The sequence below is a fragment of the Colobus angolensis genome, unplaced genomic scaffold, assembly GCF_000951035.1.
Source record: "Colobus angolensis palliatus isolate OR3802 unplaced genomic scaffold, Cang.pa_1.0 Scaffold4, whole genome shotgun sequence".
NCBI classification, from domain to species: Eukaryota; Metazoa; Chordata; class Mammalia; order Primates; family Cercopithecidae; genus Colobus; species Colobus angolensis.
In genome coordinates, this window is record NW_012117376.1 from 6713082 (window position 1) to 6729944 (window position 16863).

Here is a 16863-nt window from a genome sequence, read left to right on the forward strand (position 1 = left end):
TTTCCTTTGTGGCTAAATTCACATATATACACATACATATGTGTACATATACACATACATATATGTGTGTGTATATATACATCTACATATATGTATATACGTATGTGTGTGTGTATATACATATACATATATGTATATACGTATATGTGTGTGTATATGTACATATATATACATATATGTATATGTATACACACACACATACACACACACACATATATATATGCCTCTGGGTGGCTAAAATTTCAAGCTTGGGACTTAGAGACCTAAGTTAAAGTTCCAACTTTGTTATTAACCATATGGCACAGGGAAAATCACTGAAACACTATGAATCTTTATCCTCATCTGTAAAAGGGGAGTGAAACAGGGGAAATATGGCACAAACCAGGGTGAATTCAGTGCCATGATAATTACAGGTGGCTGTCTTCTTGATGGATTTGATTAGATCAGCTTTCTGGTTTTACTCCTTAAACATTATTGTTATCCAGAGTTCTATTTTCAAATCTCTTCTTTCCTCTCTCCTCTCTTCTCCCCTCCACGTATTCTCCCTGGATGACACACACTGATTGTACTAGAGTGCATGCCCCATTATTCCAGCCCTGAGAATGTCCCTGAGTCCCTTATCTATATGTGCTAATGATAAAGCTCTTATTTATTAAATTATATATACTTGTATATAGCATTGCACTAGGCATTTTTCATAACTTCTTTATGAGTAAAGTGGCAATAACCATATTTTATGTTTAGCTGAAGCTTAGAGTGGGCAGCCAATTTGCCCAAGGGCACAAAGCTACATCTGTTGAGGTGAATTTCAAACCCTGACTCCAAAGGCTGAATCTTACTTCTACTTGAAAATTGTACCTGGACATCCTTCGGAGTCAATGTATTGGATGGAACCATGCAGAACAACTCCTCCTCCACTCCCCACTTTTTTTGGGTAACTTTTTATTTTGATATAATTTTAAACTTACAGAAAAGTTGCAATTAATGTGCAAAAAGCTCCCATGTACCCTAGATTTAAACAACTACTTTTTAAAAGTTAGTGGAGAGAAGAAAACTAAGAAGAAATTTGGTCAGAAAGGTAGGAGAAAAGCCAAAAAGCATCACTGAAGCCAAAGAATATGAGTTTCACAAAGAGAGAAAGATCACTAGTGTCAGATACTCCAGAGAGGTGAAGTATAATCGCAATTGAAAAGTAAACATTGGGGTTAGTGACTCAACCAAGTGTTGAATGTTTGAACTTGTTTCTGCAAGGAACTGGTGAAGGAAGACAAGGGAAATGATAGACTTGGGCTAAAGTTTCTATTGTGATGGCAAACCATGAATCTGTGGTGATACCACAGTTCTCCTGGTAGCCCCCCAGCCCCCAGGATTAGAGAGAGAAAAGGTGAGTGGTAGAATTGATGGAAAGCAGGCATTTCACCAAGCAGATATGAGAGCGTTGAGGAAGATGAAGGTATTGGTGAGTGGTCTTGAGGTCCAGACTGGGTAGTGAGGGAAGAGGGGTCAGGCAAGGATCAATAGATGGGATGAAATGTGGGAGCCAGAAGGCTAGAGAGGCCTATAATGTAGGACAATGGTGCATTGAGACCAAAGTCATTCTGCTGGGAACACAGGCAGTGGGGGAAGGAATGGAATAACTGGGTTTAAAATCTGTGAGTTGGACTTCCCTGGCTCCCAGGATAGCAGGGTCCTGGGTATGGCTATAAACGTGGTTGATCATGAGTTGGAGGAAGAGCAGGGTGTCAGATCTCATAAGAAGGCACTGGCCTCCAAAAGAAGGGGCATCGCTCCATTGAAACAGGAGGGAAAAAGGAATTGAGTACATATGCATATAGGATTGCATTTTTAGAGAGTAGGACAAAGGACCTGCCCGCTAGATGGCTTCTGTTCCCTCCAAAGAGAGAGCCAAAGTCATCAGCTAAAAGTAAGGGGAGATAAGAGGAAGAGGAAGATGTTCAAGGGATGTCTAGAACACATGAAAAAGTCTTTGAGCAGAATGAGAGAGTGAGCTAATAGAGCTAAATGGTAGGGTCACTGGGCGATAGCTAGGATTTTTTTGAGATGAGTAATGAGGAGTTTATAATAGACATTCATCTTCTTACTCGTGATTTTTTTCAGAGCAAAACTCAACTCTATGGTGGCAGGTATGGAGAAGGCAGGTAGAGGGATTCATTCCAAAGTGATGTCTTCTAGGCAACTGACTAAAAGAGGAAGAAGAAAGGTACCTGGGACAAGCAAGAAAATGAGCCTAATGGTGGCCCATGGGATCATAGTTGCATAAGGACAGAAGAAAAGACAGAAGGAGCTGATGGGTAGAGAGGAGATATTGCTGTCAACAGAGTGGCGGTCTCAGTAGGGAAAGACGAATTCTACTGGAGGTTCAGAAAACAACTGTGAAAGAGATACTTGAGGGTGGGAGCAAGATCTTGACTACAGAGGGCTGCATAGGAGGCAGTAGCATAAGAGGGGAAGATGGGCTTCAGTCAAGGCAGTGGTGGGAGCAGGAGGTTCCAAAAGATGTTGCAGCTACAAGTAGGATTTGTTTTCCTTAGAATTGGTAGTTGGAGGTGGTTCCAGAGGACTGTGGAAACGGTTGGGAGGAAGGTCAATAGGAGAAGCAAGGGAAGGCAGCATGGAACAGCATAGGAATCAGATTTGGAGAGAAGATATGAGACCAGAGACACTTACACCTGGAGCAGTTCCCTTCTTTAGCACCATGTTGTTTCAGTGTCAGAACTGGCTGTGGGTCCAGGTGGTAGCTCCCTATGGCCCCTTGGGATACTGTTCCTATTATATGGTAATGTCCGGAGGAAAAATGAGAGTGGCTGCAGAGCTTAGGCATGGAAGATCTCAGAGAAGTCTCTCCTGAAAGCGATCCAGAAGAACATTTGAAGGAAAAAGGCCAATAGAGAAACAAAATGATATGTTCATTCATTTAGTGAGACATTGAGCACCTACCATTTTGCCAGCCCATCTGGGTCACTGTGATGAGCTTTCTTTCTGTTGGTGGGATCCCATGGAGCTGGCTGCTCAGCATGATGTCTGTCTGTCTGTCCACAGAACCCCTGACTTTGCCCAGATAGCAGAGGAAAAAAGTAACTAATGCTTCATTCTGAACCTAGTTTAAGGTGTTCTATGCTATCTGCAGACTGTAATATTTTAATTAAACCCCTCTAAGCCCTTAAAGTGGTAAATGCCTTTTTGGCCTGTTCTCTCTCATTACCTTCAGCATGTTTCAACAGACTGCAAATATACCATCTAATTCTTGGAAACAAATACAAGATAAATTGAGTCTGAAGATGAGGGCTTTTGGCAGCAAAATCTGACTTTCCGGAAGAGGTGTAAGATGGTGCTGGTGGAGTTTTGTAAGGATTCTCTGCAGGGCTAGAGTTCTGAGTCCATAGGTCCTCTTTGCAAAGGTGGGATGGAATCAGGGCTTTGATTATCTTATTCTAATTTGTTTAGTAATATTGTCAGTCTCAAGTGTACTTGTGGGGGGAAAAAAAACCTGTGTCAAGAAACTTCAGGAGAGGCAGAAAAAGGATCCTTAGCCTTGAGAGAAATCCTGGGCATAGAGAAACAGAATAGACATGGCGCTGGGAGTCTGATGATCTCTGGTCCCAGTGGTTGAATATTGACCACATCCCAGGCCCTGGGCTGAACCTTCACATCCATCATCTCGTATAATTTCATCCTCACCATATCTCAATGAGGTGGTATCATTTGTCCTATTTTACAGATGAAGAAACAAAATCAGAGAGATTTTCTAACTCATCTGGACTTAAACGACCAGCAAATGAATTTATATCCAGAAGGCTAAGTTCATAAATTTTAAAGCCTGATCTCGCTTTAACCATGCCACATTGCCATAGGGCCCAGTTGTATCAAGTGCAATCTAGAAATCTGTTTCTCAGTACAGAACAAAAGGAGCAATCAGATATACATGGGGAAATGGAGTGGGGATTCCCCTGGGATTTGTTCAAACTTGATTCAACAGATTCTTGAGCTCAGGATGAGGGAGGAGCAGATCTTTCCAGTGCAGGACTAGAGCGAGAAGAGATCTCCTCCCAGGAGGTGATGAGCTAACAAAGAGGAGGTAACAGACCTGACCCAAAAGCCCCTTGCAAATAACCCTCTGACAACACCTGCTCTGCTTGATGGTGAATGTTTTTCCAGCTGCTCCCTTCACTTGCCGTGGCCCTTCAGAGAGGAGGGGCTGTGTCAGACACTTTTTTCTCCCCACACTTTTCCTGGCCCATAATGGGCACTCAATAAATGTTAGAATAAATGAGCTGAGCACAGGGATGAGTGCATGAAATGAGAAGAGATTCATTATGTCTGGGAGCTGCAGAACCTGCTTCCCAGACCCTCCTAGGAAGGGAGCCCTGGGAAAGGTTTATCATGGCCCTTTCCACACATGGCAAGGAGCTCTAGGATATTTGGCCCCATCAGAGGAAACCAGGTTTGACACCACTTTCATTTTATATAGTTAGGCTTGTTGAGTTTGCTCACTATTTCTTTACTGTTAGGCACTTTGTCTACAATTAGGATAAATTGCCATGTGGGCAGCATGAGAACAGCCTCTTAGAACCTTTTATTAAAATAGCTGAGCACTAACATTAAAGAATGAAGTGGCTAGAACTAAACACACATTTTTAAAGAAAGCAAATACCTAGGTACAATGTAGTACCTTAACTGTTATCAATCACTACTTAATCTAATTAGTTTAGAAGCTATTTTAAAGAGCTTAATTAGATTAAGCTGTGATTGATAACACTTTATATCTACTTGAGTAGAGTACTTCTAATTCACCTTGAATCTTTATGCTTCCAGTCAAAAGCCGGTTTCAGGGATAAGCTGAGTTTGGAGACAGATTTGGGAAGCACTGAAATCACTCTGGGTGCCTGGCACTGAGCCGAGTCAGGGGCCTTGGCAGAGCTCTTGGGCACAGACATTCTGTGACTTAATGGAGTGGTCTTGACAAGGATATCCTAAAATTCCGCTTCAGGAGGACTGAGGGGGTCACGGAGGAAGGAACTGAGGGGCAGACAGAACCTGAAATGAGGTCTGACTCCTAGTTAAGCTGCATTAGGTCCACACCAGCACTCAGCTGGTTTGGAGAATTGGAGTACAAATTGGGAAACAGGTCAGCAGAGTTAAGGCGTGGGCTGCTTAGGTGTCCACAGGTGCCCGGGATCCCCCTGGCTTTGTGTCACCCAACAGTTGTGGCCCACACCCTCTTGACAAAGAGGAATTGCATGATCATAGTGGAGTTGGGCGTGGGGATAAGTGGGGCATGCAGAGGGGTCACTTAGCCTGCCTTGGAAGTTCATCATTGCCTACAGAACAGCAGTCACAGTGCTCCAGGCACTGCGGCTTCCCTTCAAGCCTCCCAAGAACTGTAGGGGAAGGACCCAGGAAGCAGAAGGTTGTGTCCAGGGTGGGAACTGTACAGATGCAGTGTTTCTGGGCTGGGAGTGGGAGGCAAGAAGGGGAACTGGACCTAGTCTTAACTCAAAGGCTTGTCTTTCATCTCCTCTGCAGCCCGCATGTGTGATGCCCACCTTCGAGGCCCCTCGGGCATCATCACCTCCCCCAATTTCCCCATTCAGTATGACAACAATGCACACTGTGTGTGGATCATCACAGCACTGAACCCTGCCAAGGTAAGGCTCTTGGGGAGCAGGGTGGTGTTCTGTGGGCAGGGCTAGGTTGGGAACAGTTGGCCTACAAGGTTTTTCAAACTCAGAACTTACTGGTGGTAGATTCTCTGCAGACAGTTCTTTTAAGTTTTTAAAATTAATATCGAGTGGATAAAAAGCAGAATATAAAATATAAGCAAAATATAAGGAACAACAATACAACAAACACCTGTGCAGCCATCGTCCCGCTTAAGGGGAAAAGAAAATCAGTTACCTTAGTGATGCAGGTTCCTCACCAATCCTGTTCCATTCCCTACACCCTCAGAGGTAACCATTACCTCAACTGTGTGTTTATTATTCCTTTGCTTTTCTTTATACTTAGCACTTAGGTGTGTATCCCTAAAAATACATTGCTTAGTATGCTAGCATTTGAACTTCATATAAATGTAATCATGTATGTATTCTTAATCAACCTCACTAAAAATTATGCTCCTAAGATTTATCTAAGTTATTGTGTGTAGTTTTGCACTTCTACATACATTTTTTCGTATTTATTTCCTGTTTAGTTTTTCTTTTTCCTGCGCCCTTTGTTCTCTCTTGTAAATTTTACAAGTATGTTGCCAAGATCCAGAAAATAGCCTGTTGGAATCTTTATTTTAATTTTATCAAAACTACAGATTAATTGGAGAAGAACTGATATATTTTTGATACTGAGTCTTCCAGTCCATGAGTATGGTATATCTCTTTGTTTAGGGTTTCTTTAATGGCTTGCAATAAATTTGTATAATTTTTTCCATTACATATTTTATGCATTTCTTAATATATTCACTCCTAAATATCTTGTATTTATTGTTGCTATTATAAATCAAATCTTTTAAAATTAAACTTTCTACCTGTTTCTTGCTGGTGTTTAGAAATGCAATTGATTTTGTACTTTGATTTTTATAGTAGCAACTATCTTGTTAAAATGTATCTTAATTCTTTGGGGTTTTCTACATGGATAGTCATCATCTGCAAAAAATGTTGGTTTTGTTTCTACTTTCCAATCCTTATACCTTTTCTTTTTTATTTTCTTGCCTGTTCTGGCTGGAACCTCCCAGTATAAGATCAAGTCATTATTATGATGGTGACCCCTATGGTCATTGTTTGATATTTAATAGAATGTTTTTATTTCTTCACCATCAAGTATGATGTTTGCTGAAGTTTATTTTTCATTTGTAGGTACTCCTTTTACAATAGAATAGGGGAATTTACTTTCTAATCCTAGTTTGCTAAGGGCTTTTATCAAGAATGGATATTGAATTTTATGAAGCATCTTCCTATATCTATTGATACAATCATATACTTTTTCTCCTTGATTCTCTTAGTATAGCAAATATTGCCTTTTCTCATGTGAAACCAACCTTGCATTCTTAAGATTAACATAATTTGATCATTTAGTATTGTCATTTTTATACATGCCTGTATTTGATTTTGTTTAGTAATTTGTTTCTATTTTGTTAGTGAGCTTGGCCTGTTATTTTTTTTTCATATTGCCTTTGCCAATTTTTGTGTCAATATGTTGCTAGCTTCAGAAAATGATTTGAAGAGTATTTCCTCTATTTCTATCCTTTGGGGTTATTAGTGGAAAATTGGCATAACTTTTGCCTTGAAAGTTTGGTGAAATTTTTCAGCAAAACTATCTGCATCTGGTGTCTCCTTTGTTTGAAGATTTTAGACTATAGACTTAATACATGTAATGACTAAAGAATTATTTTGGTCGTCTGTTTTTTTTGTTGACTCCATTTTAGTAAATATTAAAATGTATCAGATATAAAGTTATATATACTATATCTTATTATAGTTATGATACCTGCCATTGTTGTGTTTCAGTTTCCTTATTCATTTCTAATATATATCATTTTTTAAATTAGTATTGGCAGAGGTTTAACATTTGTTAGTCTTTCCAGAAGATGAATTTTTGTTTTGTTACTATTCCTTTTAATGTATTTATTTGCTAATTTATCAGTTTCTGCTCTCATCTTTATTACTTTCTTCCTTCTAATGCACTTGGGTTTATTCTGTTGTTTTTCTAGCATCTTAATTTTGATGCTTTGTTCATTATTTTTCAATCTGATTTCGGCATCAAAGGCTACAAATTTCCCTCTAAGGACTACTTTGGCTACATACCTACAGATTTTTACAGTTATTTATTTTCTGTTATAGTTCTGAATATTTTTAAATTTACATTATTGTTTCATCTTTTAACCATGAACTATTTAGAAGTATTTTTAATTTCCAAAGAATTTTTCTAGCTGTCTCTTTCCTACTGTTTCTAAATCTTGTGGTCAGAGAACATTGATCTGTATTTGAATCAGTTGAAATTTGTGCTTTTAGGACCGGAAATGGTCATTTTTCACATAGATTCTGTGTAGGCTTGGAAAAAAAAAAACCCTGCATTTTGCAGTTTTTGTTTTCTAGTATGCCCATTACATCAGGTTTGTTCATTGTGTTTGTATCTTTTATATCTTCATTGATTTTTCTTGTCTTCTTGATCAATCAATGGCAGATGGAGGAATATTAAAGTCTTCCAATATGATGGTGGGTTTGCCTATTATTCTTTAAAGTTCTGTCAATTTTTGCTTCATGTATTTCGAGACTGTGTTATTGGAGCATGAAAGTTGAAACTCAGAATTATATATCTTCCTGGTAAATTGAACTGTTTCAAAAATAATGATGTAGTAACTCTTTATATCTGTAGTAATGTTTTTAACCTCAAAGGCTTTTTCCCTCCATCCATTGCATCAATTTTCTCTTGATCTTTGTCTAACAAATATTTCCTATTCTCTTACTGTTAACTTTTCTACTTCCTTGTGCTTTATATGTGTTTTATGGATTTTCAAAATCCCCTCTGACCATTTGTCTTTTAACTAAAGAATTTAGACCTTGTGAGTTATACAATCATTTTTATTCTTTGAAAGTTGTCCTAAAATACTCTAGAAATAGCAATATGCCTACTTAATAAAGCCTAGCATTAAACAATAATTTTGTGTTCCTGAAAAGCCAGGGATCTTAGGACACTGTGACTTTAATCATTCCTTCCGATTCATACTCTATGGTGTGTGTATAGTATGCTACCTTAATTTTTCTCAAGTTATTATTGTTATTGTTTAATAAAGCCACTGTCCACTTAGATTTACTCATATATTTACCACTCCTTTTTTACCACTCCTTCTTGTACATCAGTCCTTTTCTTTGGAATATCTTTCAGTGCAAATACATGCTTTAAAATTTATTTTCTTGTCGATAACAAACTCTATTAGTTCTTGTTTGTCCTTTTAAAAAACAATTTCAACTTTTATTTTAGATTCAGGGGGTACATGTGCAGGTTTGTTACATGGGTATATTCCATGATGCTGAGGTTGGGGTATGGATCCTGTCACCCAGTTTGTGAGCATAGAACCTAATGTGTAATTTTTTCTTTGTCTTAAAATGTCTGCTTACCCTCGTTCTTGAAAGAATGCTGGTATTCACCAGACATTTGATTATCAGTTGATAGTTCCATTCTCTCTGCACATGGAGATATTCTGGTGTCTCCTGGGTTTCACTGTCAGTTTATTGTCATTGCTTTGTATGACATCCTTCTGGCTGCTCTTACTGTCTTTTACTGTTCTTTTTTTTTTTTGAGACGGAGTCTCACTCTGTCGCCCAGGCTGGAGTGCAGTGGCACGATCTCGGCTCACTACAAGCTCCGCCTCCCGGGTTCACGCCATTCTCCTGCCTCAGCCTCCCGAGTAGCTAGGACTACAGGCGCCCGCCATCTCGCCCGGCTAGTTTTTTGTATTTTTTTTTAGTAGAGACGGGGTTTCACCGTGTAGACCAGGATGGTCTCGATCTCCTGACCTCGTGATCCACCCGTCTCGGCCTCCCAAAGTGCTGGGATTACAGGCTTGAGCCACCGCGCCCGGTCTACTGTTCTTTAGTGTTATGTAGTTTCACCCTTATGTGTCTAGGTGTGCTTTCTTTTTTTTTTTTTTTTGAGATGGAGTCTTGCTCTGTCGCCCAGGCTGGAGTGCAGTGGTGCGATCTTGGCTCACTGCAAACTCCACCTCCCGGGTTCACGCCATTCTCCTGCCTCAGCCTCCTGAGTAGCTGGGACTACAGCTGCCTGCCACCGCATCCGGCTAATTTTTTGTATTTTTAATACAGACGGGGTTTCACCATGTTAGCCAGGATGATCTCAATCTCCCAACCTCATGATCCGCCCTCCTCAGCCTCCCAAAGTGCTGGGATTATAGGCGTGAGCCACCGCGCCCGGCCGGTGTGAATATTTTTTGTATTCATCCTGTTTAATTAAGTTTCTTGAATCTATGGATTATGTCTTTCATCTGCTTGGGAAAATGTTTAGCCATTATCTTTTCAAATGTTACCTCTTTTATTTTCTTTTTTCGTCTTCTAGAAGCCTGACAAGATACGTTCATCTTTCTCACTCCATCATCTGTGTTTCTTAATCTCTTTCATACTTTCCCTCTCTCTCATTCTGTTCATTAATTCTCTGTTCAGTTGTGTCTAGCCTCTGTTAGATTTACTCACTGAAGATGTATTTTAATTTCAAATATGGTTTGTACTTGATGAAGCCCTATTTGATTCTTTTTCAAACGTTCTTAGTCATATTGTCATGTTTTATAATCTCTTGCTTACTCATGTGTTTAGATCATTCTTGAATTCTTTCAATAATTAAACATGCTTATTTTACACTTTGTGTCTGTTAGTGTCAATATCTGAAGTTTTTGCAAATTTGATTCTGTCTGTTGTTTCTCACCTCTTGCTCCCAGAACCATGTTTCCTTCTTTGTTTTATATTGTTTGATTATGTGGTTAGAAGGGTAAATTTTCTCTCTGGTAATTCTTTGAGACCTGGGAAGAAGGTGGTTTCTTCCAGAGAGGGTTTGCATCTGCTTCTGCCTAGTGCTTGGGGGCATTACCAGCCAGAAACCTCTTCACACAAAATTCTCAGTATGGAGGTTTCAAACCACCCAAGTAGTATGAAGGCTGCAAACCCATGTGAAAACTGACTTATGGTTATGAATTCTCAGTGGAAATATTGTTTCTTGTCTACTCAGCATCAAGGTCTAAGATAAACAGTCAGCCTCTAGATCCACCTGGAGGGTGGTAGTGACAGGTGAGGAGGAAGATAGGCTCATTTCTAATTCACCCTCACACTATGGGTGCACATTTAACTAGCCCTGCTCTATCAGAAGTGTCATATTACAGTCGCCATCATACTGGGCCCTGAATTTTGTCTCCTGTTCCCTCTTTTCTATGAGTTGCTGAAAACTGAAACTATATCGACGAAATTTTTAAAAGGTACTCAAGACCAAAGCCAGCTTCATGTTCTGAATCACATTTTGGGTCCCTACATTCATTGTGTTGAGTATTCCTTATTATGCTAGTGTAGTCTACTCAGACTACTGTAACAAAATACTGCCAACTAGATAGCCTAGACCACGGACATTTGTTTTCTCACCATTCTGGAGGCTAGAAGTCCATGATCAACGTGCGACTAAATTCGGTTTCTGGTGAGTGCTCTCATCCTAGCTCGTAGATGGCCACTTTCTCACTGTGTCCTCATGTGGCTTTTCCTCTGTGCACACGCCAAGAGGGTGCTCTTCGATGGCTTCTCCTCCTGGTGGTAGTAGGACACCACTACCATTGGATTACAGCCCCACCCTTATGACCTTATTTAACCTTAATTACCTCCCTAAAAGCCCCATTTTCAAATATATTGACATTGGGGATTCAATATATGAATTCAGGGGGATATATTATAATTCAATCCTTAACACCAACTTGGAAAAAGCTGCCTTTTTTTTTTTTTGTCCTTTTAAAATTTTACCCAACACTTTAAAATTATTTGGTCCAGGTGTCTGGAGCCATAGTGCTGGGAACACTGGAAGCAGATTTCCTCTGCACAACATTTTACGAAGAAAAATTCACATTTAATTAAATTATTTCATGATGTACCTAGTTAATGGGAAAGGACACTTCAGCCACATGGGGTGAGGGTGGAGGCTAGACCAGAAGGGCTTAATACCATGAAATCATATTATGTTGTTGACTAGAGGGCTCTTTCTTGGGCACTGTTGCAATCCTTGTCTCCAGTATCTTTTGAACCTGAAAGTGAGGTGTCAGGGGAAGTCTAAGTGACATCTGAGAATTTTCTAAGAAACAATTAGATTCACCCCCAGAAGGCCTAGCCTTGGTCAGTGTGTGGAGACTGGTGACCTCCATATTGTCACTCCCCTACATTCCTTGCAAGAGATCCCACCAGCCTGGGTTTCTAAAGATAGCACCTCTGCAGAGCACCCCCTTAGAGTGTGCAGAGCGGTGTTCACAATATCTGTGTAGGGCCTTGGTGGGCTTCAGGTAGTGCTGAGGGAGTCCAGAAAGGCTGAAGGGAACCCTATCCTGATCCACGTGGGAGGAGAACCAGGGAACATACAATGCAACAAGGAGAACAAGGAGGGTCTAAGTGTGGAAACTCAAAGTCTAGGACTGAGGAATAGAAGCTGTCTTCTGGGAAACAGCAAGGACAATGGATTCTGTGTTCCTAACCCTGTTCGTGGAACTGGCCTACAGGTGAGATGCAGGCGTGTCCAAGGACTGCCTATCCACTCACCTTCAGATGTCTCCTTCAGCAAAAAGCACAGTCTCTAAGCTCACAGTATGTCTTATGAGACGAGCATTCATTCATTCATTGACTGTAGATATGGCCTCTGCCCTTGAGGAATGTGCGTATAAGAGTGAAGAACAAGTCTATAAATAAAAATAAAAATAAAAACTAGAGTGCAGATAAGTGCTGATGGAGACGTGTCCAGAGACCTATGGGAAAACTCAAGGAAGAACTGCTAACTGGGAGATAAGGGAAGTTTTCACAAAGGAAATGACATGTCAGCAGGGTCTTGAAGGCTTGGAAGTCAGAATCTCAGGGAGGACACATGTGCAAAGGCACTGAGGTTTGGAACAGCACCTTAGAAGTAATTCAACTTGCCTGGATGCAGGTAAGGACAGAAAGGTAAGCAGAATTCAGATCATGGTGAGCCCACATGCTTGGCCCAGAAGTTTGGGTTTTATCTCAAAACACAGATTGCTAAGGCTAGCAGTGTTAGGCTGTTGTTAACAACAATAATAGCTCCTATTGTATGCCTGTCCCATGACAAGCACTAAGCTAAGCTCTCTATATGAATTATTTTATTTCATTCTCTTAATAGGACAATGAATTTGATTTTAATAGAACTATTCAATAGATAAGGAAACTGAATCATGGAAAGGTTAAAGGTTAGGAAACAGCTGCAGTACAGAGCCAGTAAGTGGCAGAACTGGGATTTAAACCTCGTCTTTCTAGATCCAAAGCCCATGCACTTACATAGCTGGGCTGTGCTGCTGGATGGAACAAGGTCTCAGAGTAGATGAAAGGAGCTGGATTTGACCTCAATGGAATGAGCCTGGAAGGATGAGGGTCATTCTATCTCCTGCATTAAAGCAATAGCAGGAAGATCTGAGTTTTTGGAAAATTACTGTAGCAGCAATGGAGAAGTTTAGAGGTGGATACTGGAAGGAGCAAGACCAGTTAGGAGGATGAAGCAGTTACCCAAGTAGGAAAAATGGGGGCATCCATCAAGGCTTTGGAAATGTGGAGGGGAAAACAGATGAGAGAGATTTAGGAGATAGAGTGGGACTTGGTAGCTGATTGGATGTGCGAGCTGAGGGAGGAAGAGAGGTCTTATTCAATATTGTATCCCAAGTGACCAACACAGTTCCAGGCACATAGTAGGTACTCAGTCTATATTTATTCCGTGAACAGATGAATGATGACTTAGTGCTTTCTGACTTGGTCCAGTGGGAGAGTTAAAAAGGAAATATAAATGGAGGAAGATGCTTTGCAGAGGTCAGGAGGGAAACAGTGCATTTAGAATGTCTGTGGTTCATTCAGTGTCATTTGGATATACTGGCTGGAAACTCTGGATAAATCTGGGCTTAAGAGAGAGGTTTGGGTGTTATCTCAGCACGTGGTGAGAATAGAAGCCTAAGAAATGGATGACATTTCTTGGAAAGACTGAAGAGAATAAGAAAATTCAGATTGGAGCTGAGAATACCATCGTGACAGGAGAAAGAGCAAAATCCAGTGAAAGAACAGAGAAGGAGCAGTCTGAGAGGCGGGAGGAGAATCGGGATGCAAACACAGGAAGAGTTTCCAACTAGGGCATGTCTGATCATGGCAACAATGACAAATGTCTTGCTGGAAAAGTGCTAGAAGGAGACATTGGCTTTGGCCTTGGAAGAAGACTTTGCTGTGAAGCTCTAGGGGCAGCAGCAGACAGCAGTGGGGTGGGAAGCAAAGGGATGGGAGGTGAGGCTGTGGAGGCCAGGATGGGCAGTAGTCTGTGAGGGACATAGGATAGAGAGAAAGTTTGGAGTTACTTTGGGGCATGTGTTTAAAATATTGGAAATGGAGTATGTTCGTAGGCTTAGGAAAAAATAAGCAAAGAGGGAGAGAGTGAAGGTATAGGAGAAGAGGGATGGTGACAGAAAGGAGATTCTGGAGTGAGAGGGCCATGGGATTAAGAATGCAGGGCTCCCTTTACAAGGAGCAGGAGGAGAAAGATGCTGTTGTGAGAAGGGGCTGAAAGGTTTGCTTGTGGGACTGTAAGAGGGACATGTGTCCCCCTGGTCTCCTTGTAGTCATGGAATGATTATGATGCATCCCTGGCACCTGCACAGGAGGATCCTTCCTATAATTCCATCTCCTTGTAGGACTTCTGCTACCTGGGCGTGGCAAGGAGCTAGGAATGTCCCAGGGACTGGGGCCCTCCAAGGGCAATGGGAAGGCCCAAAGAGAGAAGCAGGGATGCTGTGGTGTAGGAATGGCCAAGAACCTACATCAGGACACCAACATTAACTGAGCATCTATGGACTGTGCACCTCTGCACTGTGGGAACAGAACTTACAGTCTTATTGGAGAGACAAGTTAAGGATATGTCTGTACTCAATAAACTAGGAGTAAGACAAATAAAGACACCCCAGTCCATCCTCCTGGAAACTTCATAGATTCAAGGAACAGAGGAAAGAAGGCTCAGAGCAAGTGATGCAGGTCTGCTCCACATGCAGTCTCCATGCCCTCCCTTCGACTGGGATGTCTTGGGCAATGGTAACGTTGCCTTGGGCATTTGGGTTATCTCAGTCCTTATAATATTAATCTAACATTAATTAACATCTACCTACAATAATTTTTCCCAAATTTCATCAGAAATGCCTTGGAGACACTTTAAAACCACAGATTCCCAAGCTCTTTTCCCCAAGGATCTGAGTCAGTGAGTCTAGGGTAGGTACCAAAACTTACTTTTAAAGAGCATCCTGGTGGTTCTGACCAGCTAAACTTCTGTCAACAATGCAACTCCTTCTCCTAGCAAAGCACACAGTGGCCTCCCCACCCCATCTCTCCCTTTGGGCAACTCCAGCTTCAGCCGCACTGAACTCAGGTTCAAAGACATGCCTGGCCCTTTAAGACCTGTCTGGGCACATCTGGTTCCAGTGTGCCTTCCCTTCTCCTCCAGGCAAATTCCTGTCCTCCTTTGAGACACAGTCCAAACAACCCCTCTTCTGAGAAGCCTTCCTAACTTCATCACGTGTTGCTCCTTCCTGTTCCTACAGCACTTTTTGTTTTCTTGCATTTAGAATCTATTTCCCCCATAGCTCCTGAGCACCCCGAAAGCAGGAATAGCACTTTGTTTACTTCTTCCACAGTTAGCACAGTGCTGGGCACAGAGAAGCAGCTCAGTGATGTTTGAACATATGAGTGATCGTTGGAGGAGGAGCTGCTCTGGGATGGTTCCACCCATATTGGGCTTGAGATTCAGGCCTTCATCCTCCAGGGCCTCCTCTTGTTAGGACCCTTCAGCTCAGCCTCGTGGAAAAACAAAGACGTAGACAGGACTGAAACCCAGACCCGCCTCGATGCCCCCTACCTACACACATCTGTCTTTCTTTTGCAGCTTCTTGGTATGAACACAAAACATGTGATCCAATTTGCACGTGAACCTCACTTGATTTGATCAGGAAAGTTAATCCACCTTTGCTAGAAAAGAATGAAAAGCGAAAGAGGAGAGAGATAGAGGATGAGGATGGGAGGGAGAGGGAGGGAGCAGGGAAGGAAGAGGGAAAGGAAAGCTCATTTCATGAACTTCAAAGCCAAAGATAACAGCGTTTTGATTATTCAGTCCTTGGGGATTATCACTGTCACTCTTCCCTTTGTAGACCTGAAGAACTGAGAAATAATTCTCCAGGCAGGTGATCAGCAGCTAGTGCAAATGTCAGGGACATACTCATTGGCCCATTTGTTCACTCACTTATTCATTCAGCAAACATTTACTCACACCCTCTCTGTGCCAGGCCCCGTGCAAGACGCCTGCGATCAGAGGTTTTCTGTGTGCTTCCACAACCCCTCCTCACGTCTGGGGGACCATTTAATAACCTCCTCAAGTCCAAAGCCTCATTCCTTTCCCTTTTACAGCTGCCTCCTCCACTTCACATCATGTGCTGGCATTTCCCCTCCCCCAGATCTGGCTGTGGCCGTGTGGTATCCCCACGCACCTTCTCTGTTGCTGAAGACAAACCCTGCCCCTTTGCTAGCCAGGATTTTGTACCCCTCCTGCCTCCCATCCAAGCTTCCATGGTTTGAGCCCTCATCACACTGTATTGTAGTCTGTGTACTCAGGGTCTGCTGTGAAGCTTTCTAGAAACTTTGAGGTCTCTACAGGCAGTGGCCATGTTATCTTGCCTGCTAATGCCCCTACAAAGCCCAGCACTTGGCAAGTGTGTAACTGTTGAATGAATCAGTGAATAAATGAATCAGTCAATCAATGAGTGAATGAGTCAGTGAATGAGTAAAAGGACTTACTGCTCTCGAACCACCAAAATGAAACCTCAGGTAGTGACCAAAGTTCCAGAACCTCTGACCCTTCTCAGTCCCTGATGGAGGCCTCTGTTCTTGAACTCCTGGGGGCTCAGGTCTTCAGCCTTCCCACTGGCCTCCCCTCCTCCTCACCCCAGGAGCTAATTCTCTAGCTCTTCCCTAGGGCCTCAGCAAGGCCCTGGAAGGAATCATGGTTCAAGCAGTGCCCAGGAAAAGTGAGTTCCCTTCCTTTCATGGAACTAATAGTTACACTGGCAGCAACATTGTAAAC

At 41.8% G+C, this 16863-nt stretch overlaps 1 protein-coding gene across 1 annotated transcript in view; it reads left to right on the forward strand.

Annotated features, from left to right (window-relative positions):
- CSMD2 (CUB and Sushi multiple domains 2) overlaps positions 1-16863 on the forward strand; it is a 621011-nt gene that overhangs the window by 323746 nt on the left and 280402 nt on the right. The window contains exon 10 of the mRNA XM_011955655.1: positions 5545-5666. Coding sequence (XP_011811045.1) covers positions 5545-5666 — 122 coding nt within the window. The remainder of the gene's footprint in view (positions 1-5544; positions 5667-16863) is intronic.